At 51.0% G+C, this 22,850-nt stretch overlaps 1 protein-coding gene across 3 annotated transcripts in view; it reads right to left on the bottom strand.

Annotated features, from left to right (window-relative positions):
- The window catches only part of DOP1B (DOP1 leucine zipper like protein B), a 125,372-nt gene that overhangs the window by 78,868 nt on the left and 23,654 nt on the right, over positions 1-22,850 (bottom strand). For all 3 annotated transcript variants that reach the window (XR_011487420.1, XM_070466955.1, XM_070466956.1), the window contains exons 3-6: positions 10,049-10,230; positions 9,473-9,643; positions 2,562-2,751; positions 85-183 (exon numbers count right to left, since the gene is read on the bottom strand). Coding sequence is in view for 2 of the 3 variants with exons in the window: in XM_070466955.1 (XP_070323056.1) it covers positions 85-183; positions 2,562-2,751; positions 9,473-9,643; positions 10,049-10,230 (642 nt within the window). In the remaining variant the exon portion in view is untranslated. The remainder of the gene's footprint in view (positions 1-84; positions 184-2,561; positions 2,752-9,472; positions 9,644-10,048; positions 10,231-22,850) is intronic.

The raw sequence follows: 22,850 nt of genomic DNA, 5'->3' as shown, positions 1-22,850 counted from the left end.
GACAAGACGGCTCGGGTCTCTCCCGCCGACCCCATGGCCTCGGGGAAGACCAACACTGCCCCCGGAAGAACACAGACGGCTCACCAGACAGGTATAAAAGGGGAAGAAGAACAGGACAATCTCCAGGTTATTTCTTTGCACCAGCACGTTTGAGTCCAACAGGGATGCACATAAGGACTTGATCTGCAAAGGACAAAACGCCATGAACATTTCACACCCAAGACACTGAACATCATCGGCAGCTATTCTTTTTAGTCGTAAAAATGAAAACAACTTTTCCTGGTCGTCTTGAAACCACCATGTTAACGTCACGTGGAACAGAACAACACGGTGTAAATACGGGAAACCTGGTTCTAGCTCCAGACGCTAGCAGGGGTTCTGTGTCGTGGGGAAGACCTCGCTGCTCCATTTCAGAAGTAGAGGGGCTTGGCCCGGATGGCCAGGCTCTAAGACCTCAGATCCTACAATCCCAGAAAGAAATGTTTTTAGGTTCCATAAGGGACCTTCGACTATACTAAAACTCCAATGACATCCAGCCAAATGGTCTCCAAACCAATTCAGTGTGGATTTTGAGGGTCCTTTCCGAGGACAGATACATGTGCTACAGCTGCAGGATAGAAAAACAGGCATAAGAAGAGTTTTAACAAAAGGCTGTGAGAACCGGGAAGAGGAGAGGGTAAGATCGTTCAACTGGGGGAACAGCAAAGCTTCGTGGGGAAGCTGAGCTTGAAAGACAGGCCAGATGGACACTGAGATGGGAGGGAAGAGACAGGCAGTGAGCGTGGGACAAGGGAGGGACCGGCTCGAGCAAAGACGGCGTCATAGACGTGCCAGGTCAGGAGGGGCAGCGGGCTCTGGGAGCGCAGATGGCCGAGAGGGGAGAGTCAGGCCTCTGGGGGGCTGGGAGCAGGCCATCAGGATACTCCTGAGAATGGACTTTATCTGCTGGCAGCCGGCAATTTTTCAAGCACAGAAAAAATCTAAGGAAACCTATGCTTCAGCAAAGTGAAGTCTCGTAGCAACCAAAAAAGCACTGGATGGGAGAGGGAAGAGATGGGGAGAAATCAGTTAGAAAATTACATGACGGTCCGGGAACAAGACCGAAGGAGCCAAAGCAGCGAGGTGAAAATGGAGGAAGAGAATGAGGGCCAGAGGAGGGAGCGTGTCTGTGAGGGTCTCCTCTGTCCCAAGCATCGGACGATGTCCCTTCATCACTCTTTTCCTTGGAGAGCCCCACAGGAAGATCTATTATTTCCACGGTGCAAAGTGGAATGGATTCAGAGGGGTAAGGAATCGCTGCCTGCTTTCTCGACGCTGAATTCAGTGTTGAACGTTTTCAGTTTGAAGCAGGGTCTACCACTAGGTGGCGACAGACTGCACACCATTAAACAAGTGTTAAGTTAGGGAGAATTGCTGTGACTCAGAGCGGAACTGATGCTTTTGAACTGTGGTGTTGGAGAAGACTCTTGAGAGTCCCTTGGACTGCAAGGAGATCCAACCAGTCCATCCTAAAGGAAATTGGTCCTGAATATTCACTGGAAGGACTGATGCTGAAACTGAAACTCCAATACTTTGGCCTTCTAGGGCGAAGAACTGACTCACTGGAAACGACCCTGCACTGGGAAAGACTGAAGGCAGGAGGACAAAGGGATGACAGAGAATGAGATGGTTGGCTGGCATCACCAACCCAATGAACATGAGTTTGAGCAAGCTCTGGGAGTTGGTGATGGACAGGGAAGCCTGGCGTGCTGTAGTCCATGGGGTCGCAAAGAGTCGGACATGACTGAGCTGAACTGAACTGAAGTTTGGGAGTGTTTCCCTGATAGCTCAGTTGGTAAAGAATCCGCTTGCAATGCAGGAGACCCCGGTTTGATTTCTGGTTCAGGCAGATCCGCTGGAGAGGGGATAGGCTACCCACTCCAGTATTCTTGGGATTCCGTGGTGGCTCATCTGGTAGAGAATCTGCCTGCAATGTGGGAGACCTGGGTTTGACCCCTGGGTTGGGAAGATCCCCCGGAGAAGGGAGAGGCTACCCACTGCAGTATTCTGGAGTGGAGAACTGGAGAAGTTTGGGGAGAAAAGACAACAAATCTGAGAAATTCCGTTTTCAAGGTCACGAGAAGGCAGGTCACCTCCAGGGAAGAAGGCCTGGGGCCAGACCCCTGACGGGCCTGGACAACGTAGGTGTGCGAGCAGCCGGAGGAGAGGAGGACAACACACGGGAGGGCGGCGGGAGCCGGGGAGGGAGCCGGTTTGCAGGTGGCGGTCAGCGGTCAGCGTGACGGAGGTGGGGGGGGTGGGGGCTGAAAACACGCTGCGGCTCAACAGCAGACCCCCGGCCGGGGGCTCTCAGGACCCACCTGTATTGCAGAAGCCACGGGGTCTCCTGAAGGGCCCTGCTCAGGTGTGAGCAGCATGTGGTGATGCGGGTGTCAGAGACCCGCGTCCCCATCGGGGCCGCACAGTGAGGCCGCCTCCCCGCCTGCCCGGTCTCTCGGAACACCTCCGCTCCCCGCAGTGCCCGCCTGCCCCCCACCCCCTGCCAGGACCGTGGCACCCACCGTGAGCTGGTGGTCAGTCCCCAGCATGTACTTCTGCTCCCGGCCGGGCGCGCCCCGGTTGATGTGGCCCACCACGAAGAGCGAGGCGGGCAGGCGGATGGATGGGCTGGCCAGGACACTCCCCCAGAGGGCGGCGTAGAAGACCTCCCTGCCGACCACCAAGGACAACCTCAGCAGCAGCGCGTCCGTCCTAGGACGGGAGAGCACAGCGTCAGGGCGCTCCCCGCAGGCCAGGGAAACGCCACCTTCCTCATTTTGAGCTGCCGCGGCCGCCGCATGCCCCTTCAGTGTCTGTCCGTCCGCCTGCTGGCTGTCACTGAAAACTGAATTTGCTAGGGCAAGCGTGTCACCAAGAGGGGCCGTGTCTTGGCCAAAGGGCAGCATCTGACCGGTCATGTTCCCCTCGGGGCACAGAGATCCGTCTCCACCTCTGGCCTCGCCACGGATGTCACCCTGCTTGTGGGAGGCGGGCCCACTGCCCCAAGGAGATGAGCAGACCCGCCTCCCTGTATAAGAGCATGAGGGGCCATTAATGCGCCAAAAAAAAACAAAACAAAACAAAGGCTGACATGACTGATTAAAGAGCTAGGTGATGATAAAGACTTCCATAGTGGCTCAGACAGGAAAGAATCCGCCTGCAATGCAGGAGAACTGTGTTTGATCCCTTGGTCGGGAAGATCCCCTGGAGAAGGAAATGGCAACCCACTCCAGTATTCTTGCCTGGAGAATCCTATGGACAGAGGAGCCTGGTGGGCTACGGTCCATGGGGTCGCAAAGAATTGGACACGAATGAGTGACTATCACTCAATCACTCAGTGATAAAGACATTCCTGACTAGAGCACGGCCCCACACGTGCCCAGGGACACTGGACTTCAGAAATACTGGGGACAGTGGCTGCCTGGGCCTCCCACTCCCTGGTATGTTCTAGGAGGTCTGGGGCCATTTTCCCGACAGTCTGCCCCCAGCACCTCCACATCCCGGCTCCCACTGCGGGAAGCCCTCCTGTGGACCACCACATGGATTCAGGTCTTATCTTTACCTGGGATGTCATGACATCACATCAGCACTTGGACGGACCTCCTCGGAGAGAAGCAGCATTGTGGGGGGCGCCGTGTGGACTTGTTTTTCCACCAACACGGACCGACGTGAGCCCCTCTCCGCTTGGAGGGCGCCTGTGACTAGTGGGGCCCCTTCCCGCCAACTGTGAAAACACAGCTTGTGGGCCCAGTGACAGCACTTATCAGTAGGACTGTGGAGGCAGCTCCTACAAAGGGATTTCACTTAAGGAGAGGGTCTGACTCGAAATCTGAAATGATTCCATCTTTCACATGCTTTCTATTTGCATCGACCACAGGGCGGGGGGGAAAAGACAGGCGGACAAGCCCAGTATAAAGCAGCGGGGTTCTGGAATCAGCAATCCTTTATCTGCTTCTTGGCACTGGAGCCTGGGACAAATGAAAGCCGTGTGCATGTCATCTCTCAGCCATGGCGGAGAAAACAGGTGAAAATGCACGATCGTCTCTTGAGTACACACTCAACACGGGTCTGCTCCGGTGGCTGACCCTCCCCAGTGCGCAGATGAGCGTCTGACACGCAGCTGGCCCTCCAGAAAACTGTCAGACGAATGCTCCTCTCCCCGTTTCACTGTGACCCATGCTGCCTGCAGCTTGCTCTTGTTGATCAGCCACTAAGTCACGTCCTACTCTTTGTGACCCCACAGACCGCCACACACCAGGCCTCCCTGTCCCTCAGTATCTCCCGGAGTTTGCCCAAGTTCAGCTTGCTCAGTATATACTTAAACATTTCGTACCAAAAAACGTATACTACCTTTCGACATTAAAAATTAATTTTGTTTTCCTTAAACCTAGTGTGAACCTTTTTGACTCATAAAATATTCGTAGCGAATGACGCAGAGGAAAAAAAAACAAAATGAAGAAGCATCAGAAACAGCCAAATGCTTAGAAGGACACAGCATGGTTTAGTGGCTAAAGGTACTGATCAGCCTTCTATCAAGGCTGAGCCAACAAATACAGCTTATCTCTGCCCAGCTCTGAAAACCACCAAAAGCCCTAATTTGGGGTAGAAGCACTGTTCAGCAGCTGCAGTTACGGTGAGTGGGGCAGACGTGTCAGTGTGGACACAGCGGACAGACAGGACGGTCCAGAGCTAGGAAGGGATTCCCAGAGCAGCAGATTAATCCAGGAAGCCCCCGGAGAGCTCCCCTCTCCAGCGTCCCTATCACACAAGACCAACGCCAAGCTAAAACCCATCACAAACACTACAGCGTGGACACTGCTGTCTCCTGCCCCTTGCTTACAAAAGCGTATCCCCAAAGCATGTTCCATGGAACACTGGCTATGGCAGAGGGGGTTCCACCATCCGAGAGCCAGGGGAATGCCACTTACGCTATCCCTTCTTCAAAATTCAGAGAACACTGCCTAGTTTTCTTAAAGAAAGGGGCTTCCCTTGTGGCTCAGCTGGTAAAGAACCCACCTGCAGTGCAAGAGACCTGGGTTTGATCCCTGGGTCGGGAAGATCCCCTGGAGAAGGGAAAGGCTACCCACTCCAGTATTCTGGCCTGGAGTATTCCATGGACTGTACAGTCCATGGGTTCGCAAAGAGTCAGACAAGACTGAGTGGCTTTCACATTAAATAAGCAGCTTAATATAAAAATAAAAATTTTACCTTAAAAGTGAATGGATATTAAAAACTGAAATGATGTTACAGGTCAGAAAAACAAGCAATTACGAAAGGACTCTGCCGTGGGGGGTTTCCTAGGTGGTGCTAGTGGTAAGGAACCCGCCTGCCCACGCAGGAGAGGCAGATTTGATCCCTGGGTCGGGGAGGTCCCCTGGAGAAGGGAATGGCAGCCCACTCCAGTATTCTTGCCGGGAGAATCCCATGGGCAGGAGCCTAGAGGGCTACAGTCCATTGGGTCACAGAAGTGCTGGACACGACTGAGCAACTAAACAACAAGACTGCTATGGCGAGCAAAGTAAACAGCAGGATAACTGGGGTCAAAAGCCAAAGTCAACGTTGCTCAGACGTGTCCGACTCTTTGCGACCCCATGGACTGTATAGTCCATGGAATTCTCCAGGCCAGAATACTGGAGTGGGTAGTCCTTTCCTTCTCCAGGGGATCTTCCCAACCAGGGATCAGACCCAGGTCTCCCACATTGCAGGCAGATTCTTTACCAGATGAGCCCCAAGGGAAGCACAAGAATACTGGAGTGGGTAGCCTATCCCTTCTCCAGCGGATCTTCCTGACCCAGGAATCGAACCACGGTCTCCTGTGTTGCAGGCAGATTCTTTACCAACTGAGCTATCAGGGAAAGAAAAAAAAAGGCTAATTAACTGTCTACTAAACAATTACTCATATCACCTTAACTGTGAAGTTCCAAAATAAGTGTGCACGGTTTAGCATCCAGAATGGAAATCTTTTCTATTTAAAATCAACGGTTAATAAAACGAAACAAACACACCAACCCCTTCCTCAGTCACTTTAGCTGCTGCTTTTGTCCTCTGTGAACGCAAGCTCATTCCTACGACATTGACACTCTCTCTTCTACTCAACCGACAGCCAGTGAGGAAGTCGGGCTGTGTGCCGCGGGCCCTGGGCACTTCCTGACTCTGGCCCTGTGGTCACTTCTGAATGGACCCTCATGAAAGCTAAACTGTCATGACACCAAATAGCCTGGGGCGTGACCATCTGAACCAGCAGGGCAATAACAACAGCACCCTGCAACACCACATCAGGCATACACCAGAGAAGGGGGAAATCAACCCTGAATACTCATTGGAGGGACTGACGCGGATGTTGATGCTGCAACACTTTGGCCACCTGAGGCGCACACCTGACTCACTGGAAAAGACGCTGATGCTGGGAAGGATTGAAAGTCAAAGGAGAAGAGGGCGGCAGAGGATGAGATGGTTGGATGGCATCACCGATTCAACGGATGTAAACCCAGGCCAACTCTGGGAGATAGTGAGGGAGAGGGAGGCCTGGTGTGCCGCAGTCCGTGGGGCTGGAGTTGCAAACAGTTGGACGCAACTTAGCGACTGAACAACAAGGGGGAGAAAACTCTGGGACCAGTAGGGCTTCATCAGCATGGTGCGGGCCTTGGCCAGAAGAGAGGCCAATGAAGACTTGCCCACTGCCATTTAAATCAGGGTTTCTCACCGTGTACCACGTGGACCCCTGGGCTGGGCCCTCCTTTGCGGTGGGGGCAATCGTGTGCATCCTGGGACGTTCAGGCACACCCTTCACCTCTACCTGCGAGATGCCAGGAGCGCCCGCCCCACCCCGCTGTAACACCCAAAAACTGTACTCAGGTGTCACCAAGTGTCCCCCGGGGCCAGCGCCACCCTAGGCTGAGAGCTATCGAGTTCAAGGGTCATGTCTGGGGAGCCGGGTTTTGCCTGCCTTCCAACCACGAATCCTGTCTTCCTCGTATAGCAACCCACAGCAAGCCACGCGGGCACCTCGTGTGCACTTTACAAAAGGGATTCTGGGTGGGAATGGTTTGTGGACATCAAAGGGTTATTAGAAAGCCAGGGTGAGTAACAAGTCCAAACGCCGGCCAAAATCTCCATTGCCTTATGGTTCACTGACAAACATGGACCAGAAACTGTCCCCGCCTCCACGAAACCCATGACTCAGCAGCGCCGACACGCTCACTCACCCACCCCTCAGCATCTTCCACCAGCTCGGACATCGTGACTGCCCCGCCCCCAGACCCTCTGCAGAGCATCTCCTGGGGGTGGGGTGTCTGACTCAATTCCTGAGCAGGTTAGGAAGGAACCCTCTCTAACTGATCTGGATACATGTAGCCACCTGATCGCTGGGCCCACACGCCCGCGCCCACAGACCACACAACCCTGCCTCAGCCTCCACCTCGGAAGGCCGGTCACTCAGACTCCTGAGCGCTGCAGACGCCGGATCGGGCTTTGCGTCACAGCCGCGTGTAACCCGTGACTCACGGGGCTTTACTCAGCTAGAGGCTGAACGCTGAGAAATCATAATATTAGGAGAAAACACTCGTGCTCATCGGCTGGAGCGCAACTGTTTAAATGAACATTCATTGATCAGCCGGGAGAATATATGACAACACCCTGACTACTGACAGGTTTCTGGTGTGATTCATTCTTACAGATTAAAAAAAAAAATTGCCTTACACTGTGGGAGCTGAAGTGCTCATCTTTAGATGATGGCGGGCGGTGGAGGGAAGCATTTACAGCAAACATCTGTTAGGAAAACATGAATGGACCAGAACTTCTAGAAAGAGCCTGGGGCTAGGAGTGAAGAGCAGAGTTGGGCAAAGGTTGGCTTGTTAACTCTGCATGACCCTGATTCTTCCTGAACTCACACGCCCACCCGGCCTTGCAGGCCATGGTGCTGGGTTTAAAACAGCAACGAGACGGACCCTGCCTCCGAAGAAAGTGGATGCTAGTGACTCGGCAGATCACCGAGGTGGATTCCCCATGGGGAGGTGGAGACCCACCACCCGTTCTGAGTGGAAACCTGAAACAGGCCAAGTGCATATCAAACGCGAGGATGGATGCTCGCGACTTTAACGCACCCTGGGTCACCAGCCACCATCCTGCAAACATTCTGATTATCTGGTTTCCTTGAGGGGAGCACTCTGAGTGGGCCTTGGATGGATTCCCTGCTTCCACTCCATGCCCCCGACCCTCCAGCCACAGCTGACACTATAAGGCAAAGGTGGAATGGCTGGGACCTCTGGTGTGGGGAAGGGCTTTGGGTCATCACGTGGAAACTTGTGCAAGCATGCAGGTTTCTGGACCTCCTGGCCAGCTGCATGTGGGCTCTGGAAATGGGTCCTGTGAAGAGAGGCTCATCACTGGGGCATCACTCAGAACAGTTCACACCCTGGAAGTTGAGTTTTCACACTACGATTCTCCAGAAACGATTCTCCGTGTACATGCCATGGTCTGAATGGATAAATCCTCTCTCCCATTCCAAGTGAAAGACACTCAGCCGTGTCCATCTCTTTGCAACCCCATGAATTATACAGTCCATGGAATTCTCCAGACCAGAATACTGGAGTGGGTAGCCGTTGCCTTCTCCAGGGGATCTTCCCAACCCAGGGATTGAACCCAGGTCTCCCACATGGCCGGCGGATTCTTTACCATCCTAAGCAGTGACCAAAACCCACCACAATATTGTAATTAGCCTCCAATTAAAAGAAAGAAAAACAAACAGACACCATTGCATGAACTTCTATGCCTGTGAGCTTGCCAAATTTCTCCAAGGTGCTTGAAACTCGTCAAGCTGAGCCCTACCCATCAATGAAACCCAGCCTTGCTTTTTCATTTGGAAGCAGCCTAGTAAACAATGGGCTTCACCGGTGGCTCAGACAGTAAAGAATCTGCCTGCAATGCTGGAGACCTGGGTTGGATCCCTGGATCGGGAAGATCCCCTTGGAGGAGAGCATGGCAAACCCCTCCAGGTATTCTTGGCCTGGAGAATCCCCATGGACAGAGGAGCCGGCCAGGCTCCAGTCCGTAAGTTCTCGAAGAGTTGGACATGACTGAGCGACGAACGCTTTCACGTTCACGAGTATACAGAAGAAGGGAGCAAAACTTCAGAACCTGACACGTTAAGAGGCAGAACCCTATCTCCTGCCGCCCACAGACCGAGAGACTCTGGGGAACTCTCTTACCTCCTGACCCCCACCTGGAAACGTGGTAAAATTCGAAGGGGCACGCGGTACTTCGTCAGGCAGAGACGCCACAGAAACGTGAACGTTGGCCTGACTTCTGCACCTACCCTGCTTCCGAGGTCTTCTCCGCATGTCTCCCCCATTTCTCACAAAGCAAGGGAATGAAACGCAAGCGGGCACCCCCCATGCCGGGGGGCGGGGGGCCAAGGGCTCTGGCCGACACCCACCTGTCACAGATCTCCGAGCCCTCCTCCAGGCCGGGCAGCAGGCCGACGACGAAGGCCTGGAGGCTCGGCAGCAGCAGCTTCTGCAGCGGGAGGAAGTACTTCTCATATAGGCTGAGCAGCACGGGTCTCACCGACATGGCTGCGTGCGCCAGAAGTGGGAACAGCCCGCAGCTTTGGGGACAGAGAAAAAAAAGGGAGAGGAGGGAAAATGAGAGGCTGCTCAGAAGCTCCGAGGGATCGGCCAGCCCCAGGGGGTTCCAAGAGCGGCCAGCCAACCAGCCGGCTGTCTACGCTGGTGACGGAGGTGCCCAGCTGTCCCGGGACGGTCACCAGGCAGGGCGGGCCCGGGGCAGGCCACAGGCAGTGTGCACACAGGGCGTCTCAGCTCAGGGGGAAAAGGCAGGGAGGACGGACTCTGGAGGGCGGGCGCTGGGGGAACCTCCTGACGGACGGCTTCGTGGCGAACGGACGCATCCCTTCGTGTTTCCCTTTGTGCATCCTTTCCTGCTCTGGCGAACCGAAACGTGGATTCCTTGGGGAATAGAAGAGGGAAGTGGTGGGTGAAGCTAGCATTACCTGTACAGGAACAAATCCTTGGCCAGCCATTTGGTCCCCACGATCTTAAAGATGATCTCATAGGTTTCTAGGGCTTTTAAGTGCACGCCACTGGGCAAGGCAGGATGCAAGCACTGGGCTAATCTCTTGCTGATGACTAGCCGCCTGGGCAACAGGGAGTATCTCAGGTTACTCTGCAGAGCCTGGAAAACAAGAGGAGAGGCAGGTGAGGAAGAAGGTGGTGACGTGGACAGAGGCGCACGCAGCCACTGGGGCCGGGAAGAACCCAGCAGGCCGTGGCACGGGTGTAAGAGGCAGGATGTGAGCGGACAGGAAGACACACGGATACTCTGGAGGGCTCAGGGTCCAGGGCTGCGAGCCAGTGTCCGGGGAGACGGGGCTGGGGGAGTCCCTGGCATTGCTGGAGGGGACGCAGGGCATGGATTCAGGACTGGGGGAGACCCTGTGTCCCTTCAACAGAGAAGGAAATGGCGACCCACTCCAGCACTCTTGCCTAGAAAATCCCATGGACAGAGGAGCCTGGTGGGCTTCAGTCATGGGGTCGCAGAGACAGACACGACTGAGCACGCTGTACATGCGTTCCCTTCAAACGGCCTCTGTCTCCATTAGGCCAGCTTCCTGTGAAGCCGCATGCTTCTGTCTGCGGAAGCCTCGAGTCTACACCCGAGACCAGGCAGAACACAGAACTCCCCGTCCCCGAGAAGAGCCCTGTGTGTGAGCCGCCGAAGGCCTGCATTTCCCATCAACCTCCCAACTGCGCTTCACGGCCAGGTGTTCTGAGTGTGGGTCGGGGGGGCGCTCAGCAGAGATGGGGAGCCATGTGCTTCTAGGCCAGGACTCCCGGCGTCTTCGCCAGTAAGTTCCACAGGAGGAAGTCAGATCCCTGCTGGTGTGGGATGACAGTCCCCACCCCCACCCCGAGCGGGCCTCCTCCAGCAGGACACGGGCCTATGTGTGTGCTAAGTCGCCCAATTGTGTCCAGCTCTTTGCAGCTTCATAGACGGTACCCTGCCAGGCTCCTCTGTCCATGGGACTCTCCAGGCGAGAATACTGGAGTGGGTTACCACGCCCTCCTCCAGGGGATCTTCCCCACCCAGGGCTCGAACTCCTGTCTCTTGCGGCTTCTATACTGGCAGGCAGGTTCTTTACCACTAGCGCCAGCTGGGAAGCCAGGACTGTGGACCTGGTCTGTGCTAGGGCGTCCCTGGGTGTTCACTGCACCTGAGAAATACGGTGGGTGGACTTCCTCCTAACAGGGCCATGCTGTTCCTCACAGCATCGAGTGGCCGCTCCGAGAGCGCTGGCTGGGTCCTCCTGACTCAGTCTTATACACCAAATGTCTGCCCTTCCCGTGGAACAATCCACATGACTCACACAAATATTTACTGAAAGCTGACAGGGTGAAGTCTACGCTTCTTACAAAGTCGCTCAAGAAGGCCTCCACGGCGGACTGCAGCCCGATTCACCAGCCCCATCTCTCAATGCTTTGGCTTCAAACTTTCTAACAACACAGGTCCACGGCGGACCCTGCCTGCCCCCCGCCGACCCCCAGCAGCTCTGCATGAATGTTCTCCTCACTGGACTCAGCTTAGCACCTACTCAGGGAGGCAGGAGCGCCCCCCCACCCCAGGGCAGGGTGCCCATGGCGCTGTGCTCCGTCGGGTTCCACGTGTCGCTGATGGGCAGTGTGGAGCGAAGCACCATCTGCTCCCGGGCCGAGCTATGTGAGCTGTGTGGGGCCGGATCTGCCTTCTTCTCCGCTGTTCTCGAAACCTCTCCCTGCACAGTGACCCCTCCCAAGGCAGACAGCTCACAGGAACATCGCCCGACGTGTGTCAGAGCCGTGTGGTCTCAGGCCCGTGACAGCTTGCTTTCCAGAAGCAAGGAAAATGATCTCAACTCTAACACACACACTGAGGCTATGCAGGAGGTCAAGGGAAAAGAAGGAAAGTGACATTTTCCACCAGAAGCATAGAGTAAACTGAACTCTCAAAATCAATAAAACTACTTCTAAAGAAAAAAAAAAAACACATCATCTCGAGAAAATCAAGAAACACCCTAAAATACTATTTGTAACAGCTGGGTGACTTAAAGGGAAAGCCAACTAGTGTCCTTTAATGTGCTCGTGTTAAAAAAAAAAACAAAAACTGAGGCAGTGACCTGGCACGACGTCCTCTGACAGCAGACGAGAACTGAGGCGTTGAGGCCAAGAGAAGACGACCGTGGGAAGCCCACAGGACAGAGGGCATCTGACAACTTTCGGACACGCAGAAAGGCAGGTGGGATCGGAACGCACCACCTGGGCTCAGCAGGTGCGAGCGGGCCGATCCTGATGACAAGGCTCTTAGGAAACCATGTCTGTGACCCACCGGGCTCTCGATACTTGGGTCCTGGGCCTTCTCCCCGACCCCAGAGGAGGAGAACCAGCTCTGGCCTCGCCTGTTACGTCCGTCAGGCAGAGCTTCAATCTCACTTTTGCTCAGCACAGTCTCAGGACCTCTGCTACTTGAGATGCAGAAGATGGGCTGCCGCTCCTAAGGAGGTCACCTGGGACCTGCAAGTGTTTGTCCACCCCCAGCCCCAGGGCTGTACATCAGCAGGATCTCATTTCTCCACGCTTCTGAACACCGGTGTGGGCACCATGACCTACCCTGGCCCATGAGCTGAGTGGCATCATGTGTCACTCCCGGTAAAGGCTTTAGAAGCCGACTTCAAGGCCCAATGGGTATTCTTTGCCTGCTTCTAAGATCATGGAGACCCCGCCATGAACTGCAGCCCCTCCCAGACTGGGCCCCTGAGAAACTACAGACAGCAGAAACCACCCGCTGAGCCACAGAGGCAGAACTCAACCATGCTGTGAAAACCAGAGCTGTTTGTTTTGGGGAATTGTTCGTTACCATGGCATAACCTCCCCTCTCCTGACTGATACAAATCTTCCCATATAAATGGAATTACAAGGAAGCACAGCCATTCATTCCAAATGAACAAGGCTGGCTGCTATTGCATTCTCCTTCAAAATTGTTACTCCATTTAATTTTGTTAAAGAAACATAACTGAGAACTGAGACCCTACCAGAACACGTGGAATAAATTGTTCACTGTACTCTGCCCACGCTAACCCAAGCAAACACATCATACCCGAGTCAGGGGTCAGGGCCTCTGAGTGACAGGTACGCTGAAGATGAAGGAAGCTGTCAGATTTGAAGACCAGCAAGAACAAAGGGGACAACAGAATGAGATGGTTGGAAGATATCACCGCCTCAAGAGACATGAGTTTGAGCAAACTCCGGGAGACGGTGAGGGACAGGGAAGCCTGGCGTGCCACAATCCACAGGGTCACAGAGAGTCAGAAACAACTGAGCAACTAAGAACAAAGGACAGAATCAGACAGTACTCACAAAAACGAGAAGGTGCTCATCCTTTCTGATTAAAAAGAACACAAATTAAAACTTCCGTGAAGTGCTGTTCTTTTCACCCATCAGATTGGCAAGTGAGATGAAAGCACACAGGTTCAGCAGTAGAGCAGAGACACCCAGAGATCATGAACTGGGGTCATCAAGCCCACAGTCAGGATTTGGTCACACAGTATTTGCAAGCTTGCTCCTTGGAGCAGCTATGATACAGACTGCCCTCTGTACCACTCTCATCACAAATAATGGGACTAAAATAGTGCTTGGGCCACAGTGATTTTGTTAACACACTTCTCACAGAGGCTGGCATTTAATAAGTGCTTCAAAACTGAGGTTACACAAACAATGAGACCGAGGTTATTACAATGCCTGATTTAAGTACGCAAGCTTCAGGGTCATAGTCTGGAATTCAGTTCCATCCTGTTGGGTGAACCCCTTAACCTTTCTGGGCTGCAGTTTCACAGGAATAAAGGGGCCTCACAAGGTTGCAAGCATCATGATATATCACACACAGGGTCTACCGCAGAGTAAGCAATCGACAAGCATCTCCTCTTATTATGACAGTTCAGTTCAGTCAGTCGTGTCCGACTCTTTGCAGCCCCACGGACTGCCACACACCAGGCCTCTCTGTCCATCACCAACACCCAAAGTTTACACACACTCATGTCCACTGAGTCGATGATGCCATCCAACCATCTCATCCTCTGTCGTCCCCTTCTCCTGCCTTCGATCTATCGCAGCATCAGGGTCTTTTCAAATGAGTCAGTTCTTCGCATCAGTATTATAGTTTCCGCTTCAGCATCAGTCCTTCCAATGAATATTCAGGACTGATCACCTTTAGGATTGACTGGTTGGATCTCCTTGCTGTCCAGGGGACTCTGAAGAGTCTTCTCCAACACCACAGTTCAAAAGTATCAATTCTTCGGCACTTAGCTTTCTTTATAGTCCATCTCTCACATCCATACATGACTCCTAGAAAAACCATAGCTTTGACTAGACGGATCTTTGTTGGCAAAGTAATGTCTCTGCTTTTTAATAAGCTGTCTAGGTTGGTCATAACTTTTCTTCCAAGGAGCAAGCATCTTTTAATTTCATAGTTGTAGTCACCATCTGCAGTGATTTTGGAGCCCCCAAAAATAAAGTCAGTCATTGTTTCCCCATCTATTTGCCATGAAGTGATGGGACTGGATGCCATGATCTTAGTTTTCTGACTGTTAAGCTTTAAGCCAACTTTTTCACATTCCTCTTACACTTTCATCAAGAGGCTCTTTAGTTCTTTGCTTTCTGCCACAAGGGTGGTGTCATCTGCATATCTGAGGTTATTGATATTTCTCCCAGCAATCCTGATTCCAGCTTGTGCTCCATCCAGTCCAGCATTTCTCATGATGTACTCTGCATACAAGTTAAATAAGCAGGGTGACAATATACAGCCTTGACGTATCCTTTCCCTATTTGGAACCAGTTTGTTGTTCACATTCAGTTCTAACTGTTGCTTTTTGACCTGCATACACATTTCTCAGGATGCAGGTCAGGTGGTCTATTATTGAAAGTTCTCCTGCTTATAAAAAGCTCTCTTGCTTTTTCAATGATCCAATGGATGCTGGCAATCTGATCTCTGGTTCCTCTGCCTTTTCTAAATCCACCTTGAACATCTGGAAGTTGACGGTTGACATACTGTTGAAGCCTAGTTTGGAAATTTTTTTTTTCATTTGTTTTTATTAGTTGGAGGCTAATTACTTTACAATATTGTAGTGGATTTTGTCATACATGGACATGAATCAGCCATGGATTTACATGTATTCCCCATCCCGATCCCCCCTCCCACCTCCCTCTCTACCCAATCCCTCTGGGTCTTCCCAGTGCAACAGGCCCGAGCACTTGTCTCACGCATCCAACCTGGGCTGGTGATCTGTTTCACCCTAGATAATATACATGTTTCGATGCTGTTCTCTCTAAACATCCCACCCTCGCCTTCTCCCAGAGTCCAAAAGTCTGTTCTATACATCTGAGTCTCTTTTTCTGTTTTGCATATAGGGTTATCGTTACCATCTTTCTAAATTCCATATATATGTGTTAGTATGCTGTAATGTTCTTTATCTTTCTGGCTTACTTCGCTCTGTATAATGGGCTCCAGTTTCATCCATCTCATTAGAACTGATTCAAATGAATTCTTTTTAATGGCTGAGTAATATTCCATGGTGTATATGTACCACAGCTTCCTTATCCATTCGTCTGCTGATGGGCATCTAGGTTGCTTCCATGTTCTGGCTATTATAAACAGTGCTGATGAACACTGGGGTGCACGTGTCTCTTTCAGATCTGGTTTCCTCGGTGTGTATGCCCAGAAGTGGTATTGCTGGGTCATATGGCAGTTCTGTTTCCAGTTTTTTAAGAAATCTCCACACTGTTCTCCATAGCGGCTGTACTAGTTTGCATTCCCACCAACAGTGTAAGAGGGTTCCCTTTTCTCCACACCCTCTCCAGCATTTATTGCTTGTAGACTTTTGGATAGCAGCCATCCTGACTGGCATGTAATGGTACCTCATTGTGGTTTAGCTTGGAAAATTTTGAGCATTATTTTACTAGCATGTAAGATGAGTGCAATTGTGCCGTAGTTTAAGCAGTCTTTGGCATTGCCTTTCTTTGGGATTGGAATGAAAACTGAACTTCTCCAGTCCTATGGCCACTGCTGAGTTTTCCAAATTTGCTGGCATATTGAGTGCAGCACTTTCACAGCATCATCTTTCAGGATCTGAAATAGCTCAGCTGGAATTCTATCACCTCCACTAGCTTTGTTCATAGTAATGCTTCCTAAGGCCCACTTGACTTCACATTCAAGGATGTCTGGCTCTAGGAGAGTGATCACACCATTGTGGTTATCTTGGTCATGAAGATCTTTTTTGTATAGTTCTTCTGTGTGATTCTTGCCACCTCTTCTTAATATCTTCTGCTTCTGTTAGGTCCATACCATTTCTGTCCTTTATTGTGCCCATCTTTGCATGAAATGTTCCCTTGGTATCTCTAATTTTCTTGAAGAGATCTCTAGTCTTTCCCATTCTACTGTTTTCCTCTATTTCTTTGCATTGATCGCTGAGGTAAGGCTGTCTTAACTCTCCTGGCTATTCTTTAGAACTCTGCATTCAGATGGGTATATCTTTCCTTTTCTCCTTTGCCTTTCACTTTTCTTCTTTTCTCAGCTATTTGTAAGGCCTCCTCAGACAACCATTTTGCCTTTTTGCATTTCTTTTTCTTGGGGATGGTCTTGATCACTGCCTCCTGTATAATGTCACAAACCTCTGTCCATAGTTCTTCAGGCACTCTATTAAGTCTAATCCTTTTAATCTATTTCTCACTTCCACTGTATAGTCATAAGGGATGTGATTTAGGTCATACCTGAATGGTCTAGTGGTTTTCCCTACTTTCTTCAATTTAAGTCTGAATTTGGCAATAAGGAGTTCATGATCTGAGCCATAGTGCTAGTATCAGATTTAAAGATGGAGACAAAATGCACTGCATTTTAAAAGAATTGACTGAAATCTAATCACTTACAAATAATGTCCTTCATTGTCACAAAAGTAAATAAGGACACTAGTTAGATGTCTTAAGAAGAACGTTTGAGGAACTGTTGTTCAGTTACTCAGGCATGTCTGACTCTGTGACCCCATGGACTGCAGCAAACCAGGCTTTCCTGTTCTTCACTAACTCCTGGAATTTGCTCAAACTCCTGTCTATTGAGTCAATGATGCCATCCAACCATCTCATCCTCTGTTGCCCCCTTCTCCTCCTGCCCTCAATGTTTACCAGCATCAGGGTCTTTTTCAATGAGTTGGCTATTCCCATCACATGACCAAAGTATTAGAGCTTCAACATCAGTCCTTCCAATGAATACTCAGTGTTGATTTCCTTTAGGATTGACTGGTTTGACCTCCTTGCTGTCCAAGGGACTCTCAGGAGTCTTCTCCATCACCACAGTTTGAAATCATCAATTCTTCAGCACTCAGCATTCTTCATGGTTCAACTCTTACATCCATACATGACTACTGGAAAAATCACCTTCCCAGGTGGCTCAGTGGTAGAGAGTCTGCCTGCAATGCAGGAAACCCAGGTTCAATCCCTGGGTAGGGAACATCCCCTGGAGAAGGGAATGGCTATCCACTGCAGTATTCTTGCCTGGAGAATTCCATGGACAGAGGAGCCTGGCGGGCTATGATCCATGGAGTCACAGAGTCGGACACGACTGAGCATGCACACACACACACACACACCAGTGACTAAGACTCTGCATTCCCAGTGCAGGGGTCCTAGGTTCAATCCTTGGATAGGGAGCTGGATCCCAGATGCTGCAACTAGAGATCCCGGATGCTGCAATGAAGACAGAAGATCCCACGTGATGCCACTAAGACCTGTGCAGCCAAATACATACACACCTAATAGATTAAAAAAAAATATCCATCTATCTATCTATATATTTTCTACTTTCACAAGACTTTCCCACTATCTCACTGAGGACTAATGAATGGAGAGAATCGGCTCTATGTCTTTAAGGAAAACTTAGGACAGGAGTTATCTGAAGACGTATTCCTCGCTCTGGCCGTTATGTATTCAGAGCACCGAGTGCGGGTTCAGCCCTGGCAGCTTTCGTCACCCAGACACCCTGGATGCAGGAGCACCTCTGCTTGTGGGCTGTTAACTCCAGTGCCAGCGCTGTCACCCTGGGGCATGAGCTAAGCGTCTGGCCAGCATGGCCGGCCCACTGAGACACTTCTCAGTGGGAAGTCGGGGCGGGGGGAGGCATTCTGCTGCAGCTCCTCTGGAAGGAGCCTGGTGGGCTCCTGGTGCCCTCAGCTTCTGCTGCTTTTGAAGAAGGAGACCTTGTCCTCGGAGCAACTCTGTTGTAGGAGGATTCAAAACTGAGTGCTGGGAACTGCTGCTGGGAATATAAGATGGGTCAGTTGCTGTGCTCCTCACAGCATTAAACACTTGATTTCCTTACCAAATTATTAATTCCATTTGATCAAGCAACTCCATTTTTGGGCACACACCCAGAAGAACTGAAAGCAGGGACTCAGACAGTTATGTGCACACCCATGTTCACTGCACTACAATTTGCAATAGCCCAAAGGTGGAAACAACCCAAGAGCCCATCAATGGATGAATGGATGAACAGATGTGGTCTGTACGTACAACGGGATATTATTCAGCCTTAGAAAGGAAGGAAATCCTGACATGTGCTACAGCACAGAGGAACCTTGAAGACACGGCATGAAATAAGCCAGACACAAAAAGACAAAGATATTATACGATCCCACCACTATATGAGGTGTCTAGTATAGTCGACTAATAAGAGACAGAAAGTAACTGGTGGTGCCCAGCGGCTGGGGAGGGGGGGAACGGAGGTGAGTTTAATGGACTGGGCATTTCCAGCTCAAAAAGAGGCAAAAGTTCTGGGATAAACGGTGGTGACGGCTGCATAGCAGTGAAGGACGCTGCAAGTCACTGGACTGCATGCTCAGAAACAGTTAAAACGGTGAATTTTACTTCCTGTATATTTCACCACCAAAAACCAAGAAAGAGATGAATGCTGTGTTCACCCAGCTGCTCTTGCCGGACCGGTCTTGAGCTGCAAGGACCATGAACTCTTGAGTGACGTTCACGCCTTGGATTGAACTGAACACTCTTTCCTGACCAGAGAGCAAAGGGCCTCTTTTTTAACAGTCCTGAAGGGCCCCAGGGACTTGGTCCAGCCTCTCAAGAGTTAAGAGTTTCTTACCCTTTAGTTAGCAAAATAGAAATAGTGCCTCCTCACCCCAGAACCGAGTCCCACCAGCTAGAGCTTGAAAACACCCAGTTCCCTCCTCCTGCCTCTCGAGCTGTTTAAGAGCTGCCAAGGCTGGATCCGGTTCAGGTCAGGGAGACCCACCCTGACTCTGCCTTCCTCTTTCCAGCCTCCATCCAGGCATTTCACTTTGGCAAGACACTTCTCCAGTGAGCTAATAAGCTCAGGGAATACTTCCAGGGAAGCTTCATTGTTTGGGTCGTATTGTTTAGAAAAACAGAAACCCAAAGTGACTGGCCAATAAACAATACACACACACAGACACACACACACTCACACAGGAATACTGAACGAAAACAATGTCTACTCAGAGTGAACCGCTCTTCTCCAAGTGTAGAATAAATACTCAGGGAAACAGATGAATTGGGAAGGAAAACATGGCTATGTTTTCAAAATTACTTTTAACATGCTAACCAGAAAGGAAAAATATGATTAGACAGGAAATTAAACTTCCTTATTTGTTTCACCCAGGCACTGTATTATTTTACAGTATTCCTTGAGCTATAATTAAGATACAATTACAATAGTTTTAACCTCATTGTATTCACAGGCTCAGCAGACTGATCTTAGAACAAAATAATAAAATACAAAATGTAAGTTGCAAAGAAAAGGTCTGAACCACATCTGAGCTCCATTAATAGAGACCAGGAAGTGTCTCGCTTCACTCCACCTAAGGCAACGTCTATGTTTCTCTTTTGTTTCACTCTGACATTATCCAGTCTGACAATCTGATATTCTCCAGGACTCCCAGCATGATTAAAACAGCTCTACGTAGGAAACATGATTAAAAATTCCAAAAGGGCAAGTCGTGGAATCAAAAAGTAACTCAATATACTTGGAAATGGTTAAGATGATAAATTCTATGTTATGTGTATTTTAATCACAATTTTAAAAATGTTAGGGTAGTTTAATAATATGGGTGAGGGGAGAGTTAAATTACATTTTAAAAATGCTCTAACCCTTAAAATAAACTTTTAAATGTTTCCTTTAAAAACTCCTAGAAGAAAACATGTCCACACTGCTATATATAAAACAAATAACTAACAAGGACCTACTGTATAGCACAGTGAACTCTATAGTCCAATGGCCATATGGGAAAAGAATCTAACAAGAATGGATCCATGTATACGGATAACTGATTCACTCTGCTGACAGTGGGTACTAACACAGTGTTGAAAAGCAACTACACTCTAGTATGTGTGTTAATCACTCAGTCGTGTCCGACTCTTTGCAACCCCATGGACTGCAGCCCACCAGGCTCCTCCGTCCATGGGACTCTCCAGGCAGACCACTGGAGTGGGCTGCCACTTCCTTCTCCATACTCTAACATAAATTAATCTGAAAATGACAGCCCAGACCTGCTCTCCCGGTGTTAGTGCTGACCTCAGGACGCCTGATGAATGCCTGACGCTCGTCTATAAAGGGATGCTGAGGAAGCCAGTTTAAAACCCTGGCTCTGGTCAAGCAGATGGTACGGCCCTCCATGTCTTCCTTCTGGAAGTCGGTCATTTTTATAAGGATGTTCATCTCATGCCACAAAAATGAAGCTGCATAGTGAGTCAGACCGGCCAGGTGGCACAAGCTTGAACACTCGTTAAATACTTACCAGGGACAGCAACGGTGCCCTTCAGACGGAGTAACAACAGGACAGGCACTGCATACGGACAAACCGCCAGGACTTCCCGTGTTAAAGCAAGCCTCGCTGGAGAGCACCCGGCCTGCCCTAAGACGGCAGTGACTGGCCACCTCACAGGCTTGGGGCAGGCAGGAGACAGCTGGGGAGACTGGCATGTCACCATGGCCTCTGAGAACTGGGGCGGGGGGCCAGGATCCCAGGCAGCCAGCGAGGCCAGCTTCAGTTTTCATGGTGAGGGGAGGGAGTGAAACGGGTCCAACTCCTTCATTCAGGACAAGCTTCCTGCTGAAAAAGGTCCTTGACTCGCATGTCACTGTATTGCTTTCTGATCAACGCTGAGAGCAAGCCCGCAGAGCTGCGCCCTTACTGAGTCGGTTCTCATCCACGCCGCGCGGTCCCAGCCATAAAGCTGCCCCCGCAGAGCCCGGGACGCGGCGGTTCACTTGGCCTCCTGCATCCGTCAGAGACCCAATAGGACACATTTTTGTTTTCTCTTTTAAAATTTTCTTAAAGATCATTTCTTTTGCATCTGGTTTACCTTACTGCTGGAGCTTGCATGCACTGGTACTTTCTGAACAAACAGCACGCTGGTGGCACAGGAAGAATGGACTGAAGGCTGAATCTCTCCACGCCTGGAGAGAACTTACGGGGCACAGAGAGGGGCACGAACCAACCACGTGTGCCAAGAACCAGTGGATCGAGCCCTGGGCCTGGGCTCCGCTCGGCGAGTCTCAGAAACTCATTTCTATCAGCTTGTGCGGCGGGTTCGGCTGCAGAGGGAGGACCAGGCGGGCCTCACGCATGAGAAAGATCAGGAAGCCGATGTGACAGGGAACCGGGGCTCCGATGGGGGCCCGGGTGGGAGCTCTCGGGCCCTCACCGGCTGTCCAGCCTGCCCCAAGCTGCCGCCCATCATCTCACGTTATTAACAGAAAACCGCCATCACCTGCTCTCAGGCCGGTCCCGCGGACCAGACTCCAAAGGGAGCCGAAGCCTCCGGGGTGCTGAGGCCACTCCTGCCCCCCAGGGCGTCAGGATCTCATGTGTGTGCAGGCGTGTGCATGCACATGGCACCAGGGGCCATCCCAGGCTCACGGCTGACGGGACTCGGGAGTCCGACACTAGGCCAGAAAACGCTTCTCGAAATATCCCAATGAACGCTTCGCGGCCTCACGGAGGGGCAGGCTACTACACGTGTGCGCACATGCGGCTCTCTGCTTCCTCTCCTCTGAACTGACGACGTGTGGGCTGTAAGAACCACTTCGCCCATCACTACACCTCCTTTCCCTGCCCCCCCGCCCAGTTTAGGAACTTCAGGGGCTACTGTGATGCTTTCCGGGTTTCCAGACTTGATTCTTTGCTGACTGCAAGACATGCCTCTCTCATGTCCACACGCCAACCACCCCTCTGCCCCACTCCGTGGACTTGGATGGGCCACTGGGGCTGAAACGCCGTGTGCTGAACAGCCCGAGCTTCATTCGCTGTCTTTATCAGTAAAAGGAGCGGAGAATTTTGGAGGATTCTAGGTTTGAAAAATAATGGGTGAGAAGCGTGTAATGGGTTCACTAAAGGGAATCATTACATTGTAGAGGGGGGGTGGCTAGTGATGGAAAATCATGAAGGTCAAGGCAACTGAGCTCCGTGGTAAACCACATGAACGGCAAATGAACGCGAGGGGCAAACGCACCCTTCAGAGAGCAGTCTAAACCCTGAAACATACCTGATGCAGAGACGGCTGAAATAATTAACCGCCATGCATACGCGGATTCAACAATAAACGCAAGCCTGCCGTTTAGACACAAAGATGGTGAAATGTCTGGAAAACATGTTAATTTTCTGCTTTTTAAACATATTTTAATCCACATACAAATGACAGGTTTGACAGACAAACCAAAAGCCAGTAACCAACTTGTCAAAAGTC

Source organism: Odocoileus virginianus, chromosome 4 (genome assembly GCF_023699985.2).
Source record: "Odocoileus virginianus isolate 20LAN1187 ecotype Illinois chromosome 4, Ovbor_1.2, whole genome shotgun sequence".
NCBI lineage: Eukaryota > Metazoa > Chordata > Mammalia > Artiodactyla > Cervidae > Odocoileus > Odocoileus virginianus.
Note: the sequence above shows the minus strand (reverse complement) of the source record. Positions and strands in the feature narration are given on the sequence as shown.